Raw genomic sequence first — 18,607 nt, forward strand, 5'->3', positions numbered from 1 at the left:
ATCTAATAAGTTAGAGCTAGTGTATAATTAAATCGGTATTTGAACTTGCAGTTAAATGCCAAAAGTAAAGTGGGCAATTTGGCCTTAATCCAAACCTTGATGACCCATAAGATTTTTTTGTTTGTTTGTTTGGTTGGTTGGTAGGTTTTTAGAGACAGGGTTTTCCTACAGAGTACTGGCCATCCTAGAACTCACTCTATAGACCAGGCTGGCTTTGAACTCAAAGATCACCTGTCTTTGCCTCAGAGAATGCCTGGTTTAAAGATGTGAGCCACTGTGCCCAGATGATCCATAACTATTTGATGAATCCATCAGTAAAATTTAGGGCTTCAGTGCAGACTGTAGGACAGTTGGATGGTATTTACCTGGAATAATATATACTTTAATTCATGAGAGAAAGTGATGCATATTTCTCTTAAATGTGGCCCTTAGTTCTAAATAAATGAATGAATAAATAGTTTGTCTTCGGCTATAAGTATTAGCCATAAAAAATATAAATATTTTGCCTTTTCATTGCTCCTTCCAAATAACAAATATTTCTATGCAAACAGCACAGATTTTCATTTGTGTATGTGTTACTATAATTGATTTCTTTAAATTAGCAAACAAGGCAAAGTTTCTGTCTGATAACGGAATTAGATACAATTCAAGAGAACCTCCTTGTTTATTGTAAACATAATTATTTTGCTCTAGGCTTTTAAAAGCAATCTACTTAAAATATTTTAAAATCTTAAAAAACACAATTTTTACTTATTTAGAAAAATTAAAAATTATTTTGGTTACTAATTCTTAACTTTTTGGTTGGATAAGATAGTCTCCTATTTTAAAAACTGTTAGTAAGTTTCTTTTTTGTTTTTAGAACCTTTGGGCTTTAGAAAATTTATTGTCAGAAACTTTATATTTTACAAATAATTATCATAGGTGCTAAAATTTTTAAAAGCAGGAATTTTATTTAAACAAGAAGATGCTTGACTTAGGGCTGGAGAGATGGCTCAGCGGTTAAAGGACTGGAGAGATGGCTCAGCGGTTAAGAGCATTGCCTGCTCTTCCAAAGGTCCTGAGTTCAATTCCCAGCAACCACATGGTGGCTCACAACCATCTTAAATGAGGTCTGGTGCCCTCTTCTGGCCTGCAGACAGAACATTGTATACATAATAAATAAATAAATATTTAAAAAAATGCTTGACTTGAAGGGAAAACTATCTAGGATTCACACCAGTTATTTGTGTACAATAAATAAATAGGAATGGGGAAATTAAAAAAAAACAGAAATCTATACTTCAGTAGTCAGGATATTTTGGAACCATATTTCTGCTTGCTTGTTTGCTTTCTTTCTTTTAAATTTCTACTTTCTAATTGAGAATGTATTCTTTCATTTTTATTTTGTTTGGTTTTGGTTTTGGTTTGTTTTGTTTTTCGAGACAAGGTTTCTCTGTGTAACAGTTCTAGCTGTCCTGGAACTCGCTGTTTAGACCAGGTTGTCCTTGAACTCACGGAGATCTGCCTGCCTCTGCCTCCCAAGTGCTGGGATTAAAGACATGTGGGAATATATTCTTGGTCTATAACAAAATGCTATAGTAAAGTAGCAGTCTCCTTGTTTATTAGGCACCTCCTGTCTGCTGCTGGAACACACCAAGTTTATCTTCTGCCTCTATTTCCAGCTGCGCAGGTGTGTTTATTACACTGATTGGTTATCCATCAAACCAATGTCTTAATGACAAGCCCTGTGATTCACAATAGGCTTTCATTGGTTCACTGAGAGGTATTTGCTTCTTAAAGTGCACCCCAGAACTATCTGCCTACCACCTTCAAATTTATATGATTATTGTTCTCAGTCTTGACTCCTTTGGGTTTCTCATCTGCCATAAAAATTACTGGCATCTTCTCAGCTACTACTCCACAGAAGAGGCATCAGGTCTACCCTGAAGGAACACACAAACAGCACCAGAAGCAGCAGTAAAATGTGTTTTTAAATGCTAAAAGAAAAATGAAATATTTCCTCCTTACCCCTCAGATCAGGTGACCTTGTTGTTTGAGACAGTCTCATGCTTATATGCTGCAAGCTAACAGTAATACTTTAATGCACAATTTACCTCTCAAACTAGCAAAATAACACAATATCCAGAAAGATGTACCTTTTAATACAGAAAATAATTTTCAATGCTTTAATGCTAAATATTACCAAGGAAACGTAAAAATAAGACGTGCCACATCTACAAGTTATAGGCTTCCATGAAGCATTGACTCAGTGGTCAAGAATTTTTTTCTTGTTATTTAAGATAGCAGAAATACCACCATTTTAGCTGTCTTATGGATTCTGAAATTACACTGACTAACAGTTTACCTTTTGTAAACAAGGAAACTGCCCTTACCTTCTAGAGGATGTAAATCTAAATTACTTTGTATTTGTAGATAAATGATAGCTTTACTCTGATCTAAATGTTTAATTAGAATGCTTCTGTGATAGTTTATTACTTTTTTGTTTTGAGACAAAGGTGCTCTTTTGTAGCATAGGCTAGCTTTGAACTCAGCTCTTCATCCCTCTGCCTCCTAAGTGCTAGATTGTATCCCTGGGCTAGCCACCTTGGCAGGTTTAGTTCTGTTACTTAGCATTTACATTACAAATGTAATAAATAGCAATGATAGTCTCTTAAAATTCTCATTTTGTTTTGCTGGTAGATACATATTTTTAATTTCTAAATAAGCTAAAGACTATTTATTTATTTATTTGCTTTTTTTTTTTTTTTGAGACAAGATTTCTCCATGTAAAATTCCTGGCTGTCCTGGAACTTGCTCTGTAGATCAGGCTGGCCTCAAATGCAGAGATCCATCTGCCTCTGCCTTCCAACTGCTAGAATTAAAGGTGTGAGCCATCACTGCCTGGCAAGACTTTATAATGAGGTCATAGGCATGGTGTTAATTTCCACAATTACACTTTGAAAAATTTAATATATGTATGTATATGTGTGTGTGTGTGTGTGTGTGTATACACATATGTTGGTGAGGGATTTCTATCCTACCCAGTTCCTGCAAGTCATTAAGTCCCAAAGAAATCACACAGAGGTCTACATTAATTGTAAACTGATTGGCCCATTATCTCAGGCTTCTTATTAACTCTTATAACTTAGATTAGCCCATTATTCTTGTCTGTATTAGCCACATGGCTTGGTACCTTTTTCAGCGAGGCAGTCACATCTTGCTTATGACACTCAGGCCACCTGCAGAGGGCTGGCGCCACCCACAGTGTTCAGGCTTCCTATATCAGTCATTAATCAAATCAAGAAAATGTGCCACAAGCTTGCTCACAGGCCAGTCTGGTGGGGGCATTTTCTCAATTAAGGTTTCCTCTTCCTAGATGACTTTTTTTTTCTTTTTCCGAGACAGGGTTTCTCTGTCACTTTGGAGCCTGTCTTGGAACTAGCGCTTGTAGACCAGGCTGGCCTCAAACTCACAGAGATCCATCTGCCTCTGCTTCCTAAGTGCTGGGATTAAAAGCGTGAGCCACCACCACCCGGCCCTAGATGACTCTTAACTTGTGTCAAATTGATGAAAAACTACCCAGCACAGTGGTTGTTTATGAGAAGGGCCTCTCATAGGTAGATAAAATTTCTCTATAGCAGATTTAAATATTTTTATCAAAAACAAAAAATAACTTAATTATATACTGATCATACTTTGTTTTTTACTGATTATATTAGATGGTAAAGAATAGAACTTAAGATTATAGTAAATAAAGTAAAACAGAAGAGAGCATACAGTGTCTTGATAGAGAGAATGTTAAGGACAAGGGAGATTTCTGTTACTACAGTATGTATAGCCGCAGTTGGGAAAAGGCAATGTCTTCTTCCTGCCTAGTGGAGCAGAATTTCTAAAAGTCTGCATGGAACACCTAGATCAGCTTTGCATGTTATGATCTCTTTTCTCCCTTGCTCACAACCTGAATAGGAAAAACTAACTGGTCTGAATTGCTCGGTGTATTGGCACAGCTCTATCTTAGACTGCACTTCCAAGTGTTTCATCTCCACTCTCCATATGCATGTTAACATCTCACGTGTATCTTGGTCATTTTCTAATGCATTGACACCATATGCCTTGGGCCATCATAGTTTTGAAAAATCAGCTATATTTTTTAATTGGTTTTCTTTAGTTGAACTTACAAAATGAATCAGAATTTTATTGGGAAGCATATTCCTGGGTTGTGGATGAAATAATTTTTTTTATGTTTCTGTAGTTTCTACTATAAATAATTTTTTTCTTTTGCAGATATTGATGATGCTCAAATCCTTCCCCGTTCCACCAGAGTCCGACATTTTTCACAGAGTGAAGACACTGGAAATGAAGTTTTCGGAGCTTTGCATGAGGACCAGCCATTGCCTCGAAGCAGCAGCACTTCTGACATCGTGGAGCCATTCAGTGTTGAGCGAGCCAAAGGTGCAGTTCCTGTCGTTGACAGTTCATCCCGTCATGCTCCAGGCTTGCAGAACTCCACAGAGGCTTCTTCAATAACTAGATCCACTGAAAGCCACATCACTGATACTCATAGCAGAGAGTCTTCTCTGGAAGTTGGTGATAGCATATATGACCATCTTTGTCATTTAATAGGTCCAGTAGAACTTGCAGATGCAGCTTTCGAACAAATCCAGTACATTGACCTTGAAGGAGATGAGGATCTTCTTTCTTCCCTGAAAGAATACTTTAAGGAAAACCAGGAAAATCATAGTAAAAATGAGCTAGGTAACGATACAGCTTCTCAGAAGGTGATTATTGCAGTAACTAGAGATGAAATACCATCTTTAGATAAATTAGAGTGCATAGGCCAGGAAATAAAACCAGAAAATCTAATGTCTTGTGTTGGGACTTTTGAAAATACAGCGTTTCAAAAAGAACCAAGCTCAGCTGTCTCCACGAGTACTCTTGCACCTAACCAGTCAGTTAGTTTTGCGAGAACACAAACTGCTGAAAAATCAAAACAACTAAATCTTGATGAACAGTCATTGGATCCTAGTTTAGGTAGCCCTTGTGATAAAGAAAAAAAGAAACCTCTGTATAGACAAACAGCCACAGAAGTAGATGCCTGTGTAGATATAACACTAGGTGAAAAGCTTAAGAGTATACAAGTTAATGAAAAATTCACCCCTTATATTATGCATGCCAAGAAAACTGCACTAAAAGCACCAGTAAACCGCAGAATGCCTCATGTTTCCAACACTGGCAAGCTTTCTCCAACCAAGAGGAGCTTGTCTGAAACAGTAACTCATAGGGCCAAAATCATGAAAATTGCTGCTAAGAAACGAAATACTGTTCATGTTACTTTTAGGCCATCTACTGAGTCTGTTCAGTTTTATAATCCACTGGAAAATAAAGAGGCTCCATGGAAGATGAGACTACGGAAGCTCAGTGGCTTTAGCAGTAGTAGCAATAGCAGTACCAGCAATACACAGACCAGCTCAACTAGTGGTACAGACCTTGTAAAACCTGGTGTGTACAGACCTCTAGATATGATTGGTGCAGCATCAGTTAGCAAAACAGTGAAGGAATCCACAGAGATCCCCACCGCCACATTACAGAAAGAAGGAATTGCAAGTAACCAGTTAGGGAGTCGCAGTACTCTTAGGTCATCGAGTCACGAGGCAGGACTACAGCAGGGCTCCCTGGGTGGCGTTTATAAAACTGTTGTACATGCTCTTTCGAAGCCGAAGGCAAATGTTTCCCCACAGAGGCAGAACAGAATGCCACCAGAGGCTCCACTGAGGGATCTGTACAGTCATGTAATGGGCTATTTTGGAAGGAAAGCTGCAGGTGAGCACTTACAGTGTGCAGAGCGCAAAAGGAGAAAGACAGCACCAGTTTGGCTTAATGCAACTGAAGCAAGCTATAAGCAATCAAAAAGCTTTGGGATGGTCACTGCTTTCTCTCTGTTTGGTTATGCATGCGCCTTTCCCCAGCTGTATTTTTCCCAGCATACAATATTTATTTAAATTACTAATTTCCCTTATGAGGCATTTAGTTAAACCTCTTTGCTGCTGAACAATAAAATAGAAAGGGGAAGATACAGAAACAAATTTAATGACCTTTCAAAGGTCAAGGATTTTTCTGAGTGTGCACTGAGTCTTGAAGTTTACTGAGGAGTTGGCTGTACTTTCTCTCTTGCCCCACTACTTTATGTCAAAATGGGCATTAGCTGTATCTAATTGAATTCGCTTATTCTTACTGCTGAGTTGGTCTTGTATTTTTTCCTTGGTAGATGGTTACTTTGACATCTAACATGACAGAAATCAAAGTCCTACAACCAACATCAACATTATAATTGAAGAGGAAACCCTTTCTTTAATCTCAAAGATTTAATCACTTTCCGTTCAAGGCATTTCTGAAAAAAGTGCTGTAGGCCTTTAGATTTTCATTCTTGTGTATATAATATGTTAAATCTTTGCAAGATTTAAATCTTTATTATGAGATTTTAAATGTGCACTAAGGTTTCATAATAGCTAATGTTATTTCAATGTGGAACCTAAATGTGCAGATTAGAAAAAGGAAGCAAGATTGTAGTAACCACTTCATCTTGTTTCAAAATTAAACAACTTTACAGATACAGAAACTTTAACTTTCAGCAGTAAGGTAGGTTTTGATTTCATTTGTTTTAACATGGTTTTTGTTAGCATGATTAACAACGCTGTATAATGCATCTTGCATTGAGCCATTAATGCCACTTGAGGGCAGTATATTACAGCTTAGCAAAGCCTGGCCGGTAATATAAAGACAATGGTATTACACAGTCTGAAATTCTTTGTGGTTCAGTAGGAATATAAATAGCACTGGTTTTTCTTCTACAGAGAAATGAACTTTTCAACAGTATGATACTGACATAATTATCTTTTTTCCCACAAGTTAGTTTCCCAAGTGAAAATAATTTTGTTACTATAAAATCATATTGTAGTGTTAATATTAAGCAAATCTAGTAACTATTTTGGTTTTATTTTTGCTTGAATCTTGCGAAAATTGAACCTTTTTTTCTTTAAGCATTGAGGTTAGATTTTAGACTAAATCTAAAAAACAGTATACCAAATCATGAAATTTTAATTTGTGTTCAAACCTAAGTGTGTTTGTGTCTCACTGAAATTTGCATGATTTGAAAGGATATATTCCTTACAGTTACTCTCTGGGAAAATCTGAGGGAGTTGTGAATTATTAAGGCTCTGGAGCAGCATAGAGTAGGAAGAAAGAAAAATATAATATACCAGTTTCTTTATAGGCAATATTAACCTGACTTCAGCTAGTGCTTACCTCTAGCTTTCTTGCTGTTTAAGGTCATACTGAAGATTGACTAACATCTGCTTAGTTAAATAAAGTAAATACAATTTACTAATTCTTAAATATTAAATCCAAAAGGAGGGAAATTATTCATAAGTGCATGTTTGGCAAATAATTGATATGGCAGAGGTACTTTATTTTGGATTATTTTGTTTCAAATTTAGAAGGTACAGTTAAATTGTTGCTCACTATATGTAGTTATTTATTTGCTTCTAGTAAGTAAAGAGGACACGAGCCCCAAACTGCCTCCTCTTAATAGTGACACTGGTGGCAGCAGTGCCAATGTTCCTGATCTGATGGATGAGTTCATAGCAGAGCGGCTTCGAAGTGGGAATACCTCGGTGAGCTTGCTTTTTCTTTAATTTATTTGGTTTTTGAGATAAAGATAGAGAACTAAAAATAGGTATAATGTATATGTGGTGATTTTTATTCAAAACTTTATTTTCCTGAAATTTAGCTCTCACTTAAAAAGTAATTAAAAAATTTTAACAAATTTATTTTATGTGTGTATATATATGGTGCTTGTATGCTATAGCATGCATGTGAAGGTTCACGGACAGCTTCGGAGAGGAAGTTCTCTGCTTCTGCCCTGTTCATCAACCTTTATAGTAAACATCTTCACCCCTGACTTGCCAGTCCTTACAACTTTTTAAAGCTGGACTTAGTGGTACAAAGTTCTATCCAGCTGCTCAGGAGACTGAGGTATGAGGATACTAATTCAAGGCCTTGCCTGGGTGCAGTGTAACTTCAAAACCAGCCGGTACAACTTAGTGTGATCCAGTCTTATAAAAAGTAAAAGGAGAGCTGACTGACCTCAGTGATTGAGTGCTTGTCTAACATTTACAGATCATTAGGTCAGGTCCCAGAAGGGGGTGGGAGGAGGAATATGTGTGTGTTTTAAATTAAAGTTTTTAAGTTATATATTTTTCAAAGACATAAAACATTGAAGCATGTAGCTTTTCACTGCAGACATCCTGAACCATCTGTTAGTAGTTGTGAGCCACTTCTTTCCTAGTTCCTCTTAACTGTCTTTCCAGTTGGTATCACCTGCTGTCAATAGGAAAAAACAACAGAAGTCACTTACCCAGTTCCCATAGTTTTGATAACAAACATTGCTTAAAAAATTCAGATAACTTCTAGAGTTCATGTTAAAATTTACCTTTTATCTTAAATATTAAATATCAGAATGAAAATAGAAGCTAATGTATCTCTAGTTCTCAGTTGCAGAATTGCTTTTAAAAACTGTTTTATTTCATTTGGATTTTAATTTGTCTGTGACTGTTACATTTCCTTTTATTTGAATTTCTTTCTTAGTGAGTAGGGATTATTTTAGAATCATAAATTGACATCTTTGCTATCTTTTCACTTACTGTCTCTTCTGTTTGCTTTTTTGTCCCACTGTAAACTTTATTTTTCTTCTGTTTAAGAGCTTTAGATGCAACACCATCTCACCTGACACTTGGGGCTTTGCTTTAAGTAGAACTACAGTAGCTTAGGTGTCAGGTACATATCATTATGTATTCTTTAGATTGTTCAATAAGTATGTTTCTCCTTTCCAGAGGAGGTCCTAAATATCAGCATTTATACTGATGATTATCTTGAAAACTAAAGGTTTTTTGGGTGCTTGATTTGAAATTTTAAAAATTCTAATTTGTAAGCAAGAAATTTAATGTTTCTTGTTTTAGACTTTGACAAGAAGGGGAAGTAGTCCAGGCAGCCTTGAAATTCCGAAAGATCTCCCTGATATTCTAAACAAGCAGAGCCAGATGCGTCCTGTTGATGACCCAGGTGTACCCTCAGAATGGACATCTCCTGCCAGTGCAGGGAGCAGTGATCTTATGAGCTCTGATAGTCATTCAGATTCTTTCAGTGCTTTCCAATGTGATGGACGAAAATTTGACAGTAAGTATCGTTTACTGTTTGAGCATATGTTTTCAGTCAGTTGTATTCTGACTTGTGGGTTGCATAGCTTTTACTTTACTCTCTGTTGTTACTTAGGAAGTTACTCTATATGTTGATTTCACAATTTCTGAAGTTTTAGGGAATCATCTCAGGTTGAGACCATTTTAATTTGAAAAAAAAAATGGGGGAGCAGGAGTTATTTAAAAAACCAAAACCACTGTCCCTCATAAGAAATTGCATTTTAAAGACAGAGATATTATTGAAAAGAAAATTATTGAGAATGGTGTTAATGTTAAAATAAAGCGCCAACATAGTTATGAGATGCTATTCTTTAATCCACTCATATTTGCTGTCTGTTGTCCAATTCTCTACCCAGACTCTTCCTTGAATATTCCTCTATGTTAAATATCATCTATTATTATTTGGTACCATATGTTACTACGTGATCATGCCGTTGAAGTTCTGTGTAATTCTAAGTGTAGACTTAGCATTCAGAGAATAAAGTTAAAAACTTTAGGAATCAAATTTGTGAGTTAGGTATACTGGAGTATTATATGTTTCCTTCTTTTATGAGTTGATTATATACTATTCTGAGCTCAAACAGGTGAGATTTTAAGAGATGATGATGATGATGTGGGGGGGAGAGATTTATAAGAATACTTAAAAAGTAGTAAGTGTATTTTATTACCAGCTATCAGAAACTACATAAGAATGACATTTTAAAATAATTATTTTTTGACAGAGATTTCTGTCTTACCCAGTCCCACAGTCATTCAGTCCCAAAGAAACACACAGAGGCCTACATTAATTACAAACTGTTTGTCCTATTATCTCAGGCTTTCTTATTAACTAATTCTTACTTCTTACATTAACCCATAATTTTTGTCTGTATTAGCCACGAGGCCTTGCACCTTTTATCAGTGAGGCATTCTTATCTTGCTTCCTCTGTGTCTGGGTGACGACTGCAGACTCAGCCATTCCTCGTCTCAGAATTCTCCTGTTCTGGTGGCCCTGCCTATACTTCCTGCCTGGCTACTGGTTAATCAGCATTTTATTAAACCAGTGCAAGTAACAAATCTTTATAAAGTACAAGACCATTGTCCCACAGCAATTATTGTTAATAATAAGTTGTTACAATCTTATAGTGTTTCTAGTTGAGATCTTCAAAATTTTACTGCTGCTTATATGTTCCAGAATGAAATAATGCAGAGTAGAGTAGGAAGAATGTGAATATTTGCTTATTGTGTTGCTGAAGTACTAGTGTTTCTTCTTCCTACAGACTTTGGCTTTGGGACTGACATTGGGATCCCCTCCTCTGCTGATGTGGATTCAGGTTCTGGCCATCATCAGAGCACTGAGGAGCAGGAAGTGGCTAGCCTAACAACACTTCATTTAGATTCAGAAACAAGCAGCCTTAATCAGCAAGCCTTCTCTGCTGAAGTTGCAACAGTTACTGGTAAAACAACTCAAGGGAATGTTACTTAATCTTGGCTTCTAAACTTCCAAAGAATCTGGTTAAGTTTCTACAGCTTGTATGATCGACTGCTATTTCAATGGGGTTTTGCTTGTTTGTTTGTTTTGTTTTCATTTAATTTTTATTTTATTTTAACAGAGGAGAAAACAAAACAAAACAAAAACCCAGAGTAGTTTCTTGACGTGAAGTACATGTAGGTAAGCGTTAGTGGACTTCATGTATATGCACCAGACTAGAAGCAGTTGTTAAACAGACAATCTAGAAGAGGAAACAAGTACTTCACTATATCTTTTTCCTTGTTGTTCAGAGTCAAACCAGCTTTTAAAGCATTTGTTGCAGGAAATATAAAGCACTCTGCCAATAAGAAGACGTATTTGTTAGTGTACTAGAATACCTAGTGATGCAGCAAATTATCCTCTTCAGATACTTTTTAAATGTGTCAAAACCCAACTTTAATATAGTAAGTGGAGTCCTGGAAGTTGAGACATAATTAAATAGATAAAAATGTTACTGCAGGGTTAGTGTAGAGATTACAATGATCTTGAAGGTTTTACTGCGTGATCTGAACCGTTCCAGTTATACCCTGATGCACCTCACTCAGCGGTTAGCCATTCCAGTTAACAATCATGGTAGTCGCTTATGATTCTAAGCACCATGATCTCTTTAAGAACAGAAATACTTCCCCATGCAGGCTTGATTCTAACTCTAGTTTATTTAAAACATTAGTAAAACTGCTGGGTTTTCAAAGGTTGTTACAATGTAAAAGAAAATGTCACCATACTTTTTTCTTATTTCTCTTTATTCATCAAAAATAAAGCTCCAAGAGTTAGGGAGACAATTCAGTGGGTAAAGTTCTAGCCTAGCAAGCATGTGGATCTGAGTTTGGATGCCCAGGCAGTGTATTCCTCTAACCCCACCTTTGGGGTACTAAGACAGGTGGATTCTAGGAGCTTGCTGGCCATCCAGTCTATCCCAAACAATAAATCCAGGTTGAATGAGAGGTATTGTCTCAAAATAAATTTGGATAGCAATAGAAAATGATGACATCCTATTATCAATAATCTGGCCTCTCCATGCTCCCACATGTGCCTATGTGGATGAGTGTACTTGCATGCACATGTATGTACACACACAAAAGTAAATCAGTAGTTCAAACAAAAAAGTCTAAAAATTAAAATTTATATTTCAAGGAATTGGTTTATATGGTCTCTTTTTTTAATAACTAAATGTCTAAGAATTTGTAATAGGAATGCAACTATGTGCTACCTTGAATGGCTGATTTTGTTACCCTATTGGGAGGCTTTATAAGGAATAATAACCTTAATCACTGACATTGTCAGTAGTGCAGCAGTGTTTGAAGACAGCTGTGTTTTTATTCACAAACAGAATATTTAAGAGTGAGTATAGCCCAGGCTGGCCTCGAACTCGTGATCCTCCTGCCTCTGCCTCCTTCAGCAAATCATGCCGGCGTGCGCCACCACTACCGGCGAACAAGGAACTCAGGACCGCGAGGGGTGCACCCACACACTGAGACAATGGGGATGTTCTATCGGGAACTCACTGAGGCCAGCTGGCCTGGGTCTGAAAAAAGCCCGGGATAAAACCCGTCTCGCTGAACATAGCGGACAATGAGGGCTACTGAGAACTCAAGAACAATGGCAATGGGTTTTTGATCCTACTGCACGTATTGGCTTTGTGGGAGCCTAGGCAGTTTGGATGCTCACCTTACTAGACCTGGATGGAGGTGGGTGGTCCTTGGACTTCCCACAGGGCAGGGAACCCTGATTGCTCTTTGGGCTGATGAGGGAGGGGGACTTGATTGGAGGGAGGGAAATGGGAGGCGGTGGTGGGGAAGAGACAGAAATCTTTAATAAATGAATAAATAAATAAATAAATATAAATGAATAAATAAATAAATAAATAGTGAGTATAACTTCATATACTTAATATATAAAACTTGGACATAGTCTTTTCTGATGGTCAAGCTTGTGTGCATTATCACACTGTTAACTGTGTTTTTTCAGAAGGATGCCAGTTGCCCTGGAATCCTCCCTTCTGTTAATATAGAAGTTTTTGGATACTACAAGAAATCTAGTGGGAAATATTAAAAGATATGACATTTAATAATATAGCTAATATAAGCTTTATGCATATTTGGCATATGAGTATCAGTAAAAAATGTCTTGTAAAAAGCTCTTTTAACAGGGAAAAACTTTGTCAGTTATTATAGAATCTTGGCAATAAAATTAAAGATAATATTGACTCTCTTATAGTTCATATAAACTGATTTTAAAATCTTAGGTCTGAAAAAATGAATTTAGGCCGGGCAGTGGTAGTGCACGCCTTTAATCCAGCACTTGCGAGGCAGAGGCAGGAGGATCTCTTGAGTTCAAGGCCAGCTGGCCTATAAGAACTAGATCCAAGAGAGGCTCTAAAGCTACAGAGAAACCCTGTTTAAAAAAAAAAATGAATTTAGGGATAACAAGATGATTCATTGGGAAAAGGTTCTTGCTTCCATTCCTGAATCCCAGATTTATATAGTGGGAGAAGAGAAGCAGCTCCTCAAGTCGTCCTCTTACCTCCACACACATCCTGTGGTCAATGAGTACACACGCACAGAGAGTAATCTAAAATATCTAATGCAGTGATTGTTATGAAACAGGATAACACATGGAGATAAAAGAAATAGATTTGGATTCCAAAGCATTTGATGAAAATATTGTCTGTTGGAGTATGCTTGACGTTTTTAATAAGTGTTAAGGAGATTTTTCTCCATGTGCCTCTCATGTGACAGTGCTTATGCTAAGCTTCTGAGTCCTCAGGTTTCTGCAGCTGTCTTATCGTAGAAATAATTTTCTTGTATGTCAAGTAAAAGGAACAGCCACCTAGTTAATAATGTGATTCCTGCATCTAATTAATCCTAGGTAGATTCAAATTCTTTTGATATATAATTATCATATGACCAATTATGTGATTGCTATAACATGGTACATATAATATAGTTCTTTATTATTTGGGGCATTTATTGTGCCATTTTTAAAATGTGTTCCATACTTTAGGAGATTGATACAAATATGTAACTTAAGTTGATTTTTGCTTTACTGTATAGAAAATAGTAAAAAGGGCAGAATTTTACAATTATTGGGTCTAGAACATTGATATTTCTGAGCTAGAAATTCAACATTAGAAAATGTTTAGTGCCAATGGACTCTCCTCTGCAACTACCATCGGCTGTTTTGTAATGCAATTTATGCTACACATTACTTACAGTAGTAAGATGGTTTGCTGTGTGTCATGCACTTTGGTAGACACTAGCAGTGCAGCAGTATAAAATAAGTAGCAAGCCTGTGATTAAGGCATTTGTATGCTACTGAGGGGTGTTTCAAACTGAACAGGCATGTTGAAATCAGTATGATAGTGGTATAATGTGAAGGTATGAAATCAACCAGACTATATGGCAGGGAGTTACACTTGGTAAGGTCAGGAGTTGGCATCAGTAGAAAACAGTGTCTAAACCAAGAATTTAATCAGGATTCTGTCCAAAGAAAAGAAAACATGGAAAAGGTCTAGACTATGATGATTTTAATAAATGCTGTTCATTTGGCTAGAATACAAAAATACGTAGATTGTAGAGTACAAGAGCATTTCAGAGGCATCTGAACACTAGGAAATGAATTGGAGGGTTTACTAAGATCAGTGAGAAAACTTGGAGGATGTTTATCTGTTTTTGAGACCGGGTCTCAGGTTGTAGCCCAGGTGACCTTAAATTCATGATCATCCTGTTTTAGCCATCCAAGTGCCAGGATTACAGGAATATGTCACCATACCTATTGATTTTTAAGATTGTTGTTTGGTTGGTGTTCTGTTTGGTAGGTTTTGAGGGGAGGGTTGACGTTTTTCACATTTATGTATGTATGTATGTAGTAAAGGTATGAGCTGTGGTGCATACCAAGGTAGAAGGATGATTTTACCAGAATCAGTCGGCCTCCCTCTATCATGTAGATTCTGGGGATTTCAGGTTGTCAGACTTTTTAAACAGGTGCCTTTAACTGACTAAGTCATCTTGCAGACTCCAATTGCATGTGTTATAAAGACAGGGTTTCATTAAGCCCAGGCTGGCCTCAAACTGCTTATGTAGCTGAGGATGATGACACTGAACTCTTGTTCAGTTTGTTGTTGTTGTTGTTATTGATTTTTATTGAGTTCTAAATTTTCTTTGCTTCTCCCCTAAGGCTCCCCTCCCCTTCAACCCTCTCCCAAGGTCGCCATGCTCCCAATTTACTCAGGAGATCTTGTCTTTTTCTACTTCCCATGTAGATTAGATCCATGTATGTCTCTCTTAGAGTCCTCATTGTTGTTTCTGGGAATGTGATTTGTGTGCCGGTTTTCTTTGCTTTATGTTTAAAAATCACCTATGAATGAGTCCATGTGATAATTGTTTTTCTGTGTCTCGGTTACCTCACTCAAAATGATGTTTTCCAGCTCCACCCATATGCCTGCAAAATTCAAGCTGACATTAATTTTTTCTGTTGTGTAAATGTACCACATTTTCTGTATCATTCTTCTGTCGAGGGGCATTTAGGTTGTTTCCAGGTTCTGGCTATGACAAATAATGCTGCTATGAACATAGTTGAGCACATGTCCTTGTGGCACAGTTGAGCATCCTTTGGATATATACCTAAAAGTGGTATTACTGGGTCGTTAGGAAGGTTGTTTCCTAATTTTCTGAGAAGTTGCCACACTGACATCCAAAGGGGCTGTACTAGCTTGCACTCCCACCAGCAATTGAGGAATGTTCCCTTTGCCCCACAACCTCTCCAGCATAAGATGGACTCTCAGAGTTGTTTTGATTTGCATTTCTCTGATGACTAACGATGTTGAACATTTCCTTAAGAGTGTTTCATCCATTTTAAATTCCTCTGTTGTGAGTTCTGTGTTTAGGTCTATACTCCATTGTTTTTATTGGATTATTTGTTCTTTTGATGACCAATTTCTTGAGTTCTTTGTATATTTTGGAGATTAGACCTCTGTCTGATGTGGGGTTAGTGAAGATCTTTTCTCATTCTAAAGGACCATGTCCTTTGCTTTTCAGTTTCAGGAGGTCCCATTTATTAATTGTTTCTCTCAGTGTCTGTGCTACTGGGGTTGTATTTAGGAAGTGGTCTCTTGTGCCAATGCGTTCAAGTGTACTTCCCATTTTCTTTTCTATTAGGTTCAGTGTGGCTATGTCTTTGATCCATTTGGACTTGAGTTTTGTGCATGGAGATAGATATGGATCTATTTTCATTTTTCTACATGTTGATATCCAGTTATGCCAGCACCATTTGTTAAATATGCTTTCTTTTTTCCATTTGATGTTTTTTTTTGCTTCTTTGTCGAAAATCAGCTGTTGAGAGGTGTATGGATTGATACCCAGGTCTTCTATTTGGTTCCATTGGTCTTCCTGTCTGTTTTTAGGCCAATGCCAGGCTGTTCTCAGTACTGTAGCTCTGTGGTAGAGTTTGAAGTCAGGGATTGTGATGCCTCCAGAAGTTCTTTTATTGCCCAGGATTGTTTTGGCTATCCTGGGTTTTTTTGCTTTTCCAAATGAAGTTGAGTACTGTTCTTTCAAGGTCTTTGAAGAATTTTGCTGGGATTTTGATGGGCATTGCATTGAATCTGTAGATTGCTTTTTGGTAAGATTGTTATTTTTACTATGTTAATTCTGCCTACCCAAGAGCATGGGAGATCTTTCCACTTTCTGGTATCTTCTTCAGTTTCTTTCTTCAAATATTTAAAGTTCTTATTATACAAGTCTTCTTCTTGTTTGGTTATAGTTACTCCGAGGTATTTTATGCTCTTGTGTCTATTGTGAAGGGTAATTTTTCTCTGATTTCTTTCTCGTCTTATTTATCATCCGCATACAGGAGGGCTACTGATTTTTTTTTTTTTAGTTAATCTTGTATCCTGCTACATTACTGAATGTGTTTATGAGTTGTAGAAGTTCCTTGGTAGAATCTTTGGAGTGGCTTATGTAAATTATCATATCACCAGCAAATAGTGAAAGTTTGACTTCTTTTCTGACTTATATCCTCTTGATCTCCTTTTGGTATCATATTATTCTCGCTAGGACCTCAAGAACTATATTGAATAGATATGGAGAGAGTGGACAACCTTGTCTTGTTCCTGATTTCAGTGGGCTCGGTGGGAATTTCTCTCCATTTAGTTTGATGTTGGCCGTTGGCTTGCTGTATATTGCCTTTATTATGTTTAGCTATGTTCCTTGTATCCCTGCTCTCTCCAAGACCTTTATCATGAAGGGATGTTGGATTTTGTTGAAAGCTTTTTCAACATCTACTGAGATGATCATGTGGTTTTTATTTTTCAGTTTGTTTATGTGGTGGGTTACATTGACAGATTTTTATATATTGAACCATCCGTGCATCTGTGGGATGAAGCAGACTTGGTCATGGTGGATGATGGGTTCTGATGTGTTCTTGGATTCAATTTGCCAGTGTTTTATTTAGTATTTTTGCATCAATGTTCATGACTGAGATTGGACTGTAATTCTCTTCCTTAGTAATGTCTTTCTGTGGCTTGTGTATCAGGGTAATTTTAGTCTCACATTTGAAGACTTTAGAACAAAAAGAAGCAAACTCACCCAAGAGAACTAGACAGCAGGAAATAGTCAAATTAGAGATGAAATCAACAAGATAGAAACAAAGAAAACAATACAAAATATCAATGAGACAAAGAGTTGGTTCTTGGAGAAAATCAACAAAATAGACAAACCTTTATCCAAACTAACCAAAAGGCAGAGAGAGAATATCCAAAATCAGAAATAAAAAGGGGGACATAACAACAGACATGGAGGAAATACAGAGAATCATCAGGTCATATTTTGAAAACCTGTACTCCTCAAAATTGGAAAACTTAAAGGATATGGACAACTTTCAGGACAAATATCACTTACCAAAATTAAATCAAGACTAGATAAGCAAATTAAACAAACCTACAACTGCTGAAGAAATAGAAACATCATCAAAAGTCTCCCAACCAAAAACAACCCAGGACCAGATGGTTTCAGCTCAGAAGTCTACAAGATTTTCAAAGAAAAACTAATACCAAAACTCCTCAAATTATTCCACACAATAGAGACATTGAACTCTTGACAGCTCTTAGTGCTGGGATTATAGGCATATATGTTATTTTCAAGAGAATTTGTAATGAGGATATAATCATTGCATTTTCATGCGTTTTTGATGTTTTATGAGAATAGATTGGTAGGAAAAGTAGAGATAAGGGCTCCCTGGGAGCTGGGAACTAGTGTAAACCAAGCTAGCATTGATCTATATTATTATATAGAAGAATAGCTCCGTCACTATTGACCTGTTCCAAATTCAAATGAGAAAAAGAGAATAATAGCAGTGGTACCTGAGTTTCTATAGTTAGGCCAAGAATCAAGACAGAGGTTGCCACTGTCACTGGTGGTTCCCGTTATCTTGTATTCCTGATCCTGTGTCCATCCAGTGGTAGGCAATATCATGATATTTTTGACATCTTTGGACAGTATATAACCTAGTTTATCTTTTGATGTTTTAAAATTATATCTTTTTGGTATTTGAAAGTACCCTGACTATATTCTTCACAGTGATTTTATGAAATTAATTTTGCAGGTTCAGAAAGCGCTTCCCCAATACATTCAGCTCTGGGATCCCGGTCACAGACACCTTCCCCATCTACACTAAATATAGACCACATGGAACAGAAGGATCTGCAGCTGGATGAGAAGCTCCACCACTCCGTTCTGCAGACACCAGATGATCTAGGCAATGTTTGCAACTCAGATATTTGCTGTTCTTACAGAGTACTAGTATCAGAACCTAAGTCATCTTAGCTGTGATTATTTATACTTATTTAAAGTCTTTGAATTTTTCTGAGTTT

The 18,607-nt window shown here is 36.8% G+C and overlaps 1 protein-coding gene and 1 pseudogene across 5 annotated transcripts in view; one reads left to right on the forward strand and one right to left on the reverse strand.

Moving 5' to 3' along the window:
- Positions 1-18,607, forward strand: part of Ralgapa1 (Ral GTPase activating protein catalytic subunit alpha 1) — a 198,586-nt gene that overhangs the window by 77,554 nt on the left and 102,425 nt on the right. For 3 of the 5 annotated variants that reach the window (XM_050138855.1, XM_050138852.1, XM_050138853.1), the window contains exons 17-21: positions 4,264-5,799; positions 7,525-7,649; positions 8,994-9,210; positions 10,490-10,666; positions 18,340-18,492. In XM_050138855.1, coding sequence (XP_049994812.1) covers positions 4,264-5,799; positions 7,525-7,649; positions 8,994-9,210; positions 10,490-10,666; positions 18,340-18,492 — 2,208 coding nt within the window. The remainder of the gene's footprint in view (positions 1-4,263; positions 5,800-7,524; positions 7,650-8,993; positions 9,211-10,489; positions 10,667-18,339; positions 18,493-18,607) is intronic. The other 2 variants (XM_050138854.1, XM_050138856.1) reach the window with 2 other exon arrangements.
- On the reverse strand, positions 1,602-1,866 carry LOC126499595 (small ubiquitin-related modifier 2-A-like; annotated as a pseudogene).

This window comes from Alexandromys fortis, unplaced genomic scaffold, assembly GCF_014885135.2.
Source record: "Alexandromys fortis isolate MF-2015 unplaced genomic scaffold, M_Fortis_MF-2015_v1.1 scaffold_35, whole genome shotgun sequence".
NCBI lineage: Eukaryota > Metazoa > Chordata > Mammalia > Rodentia > Cricetidae > Alexandromys > Alexandromys fortis.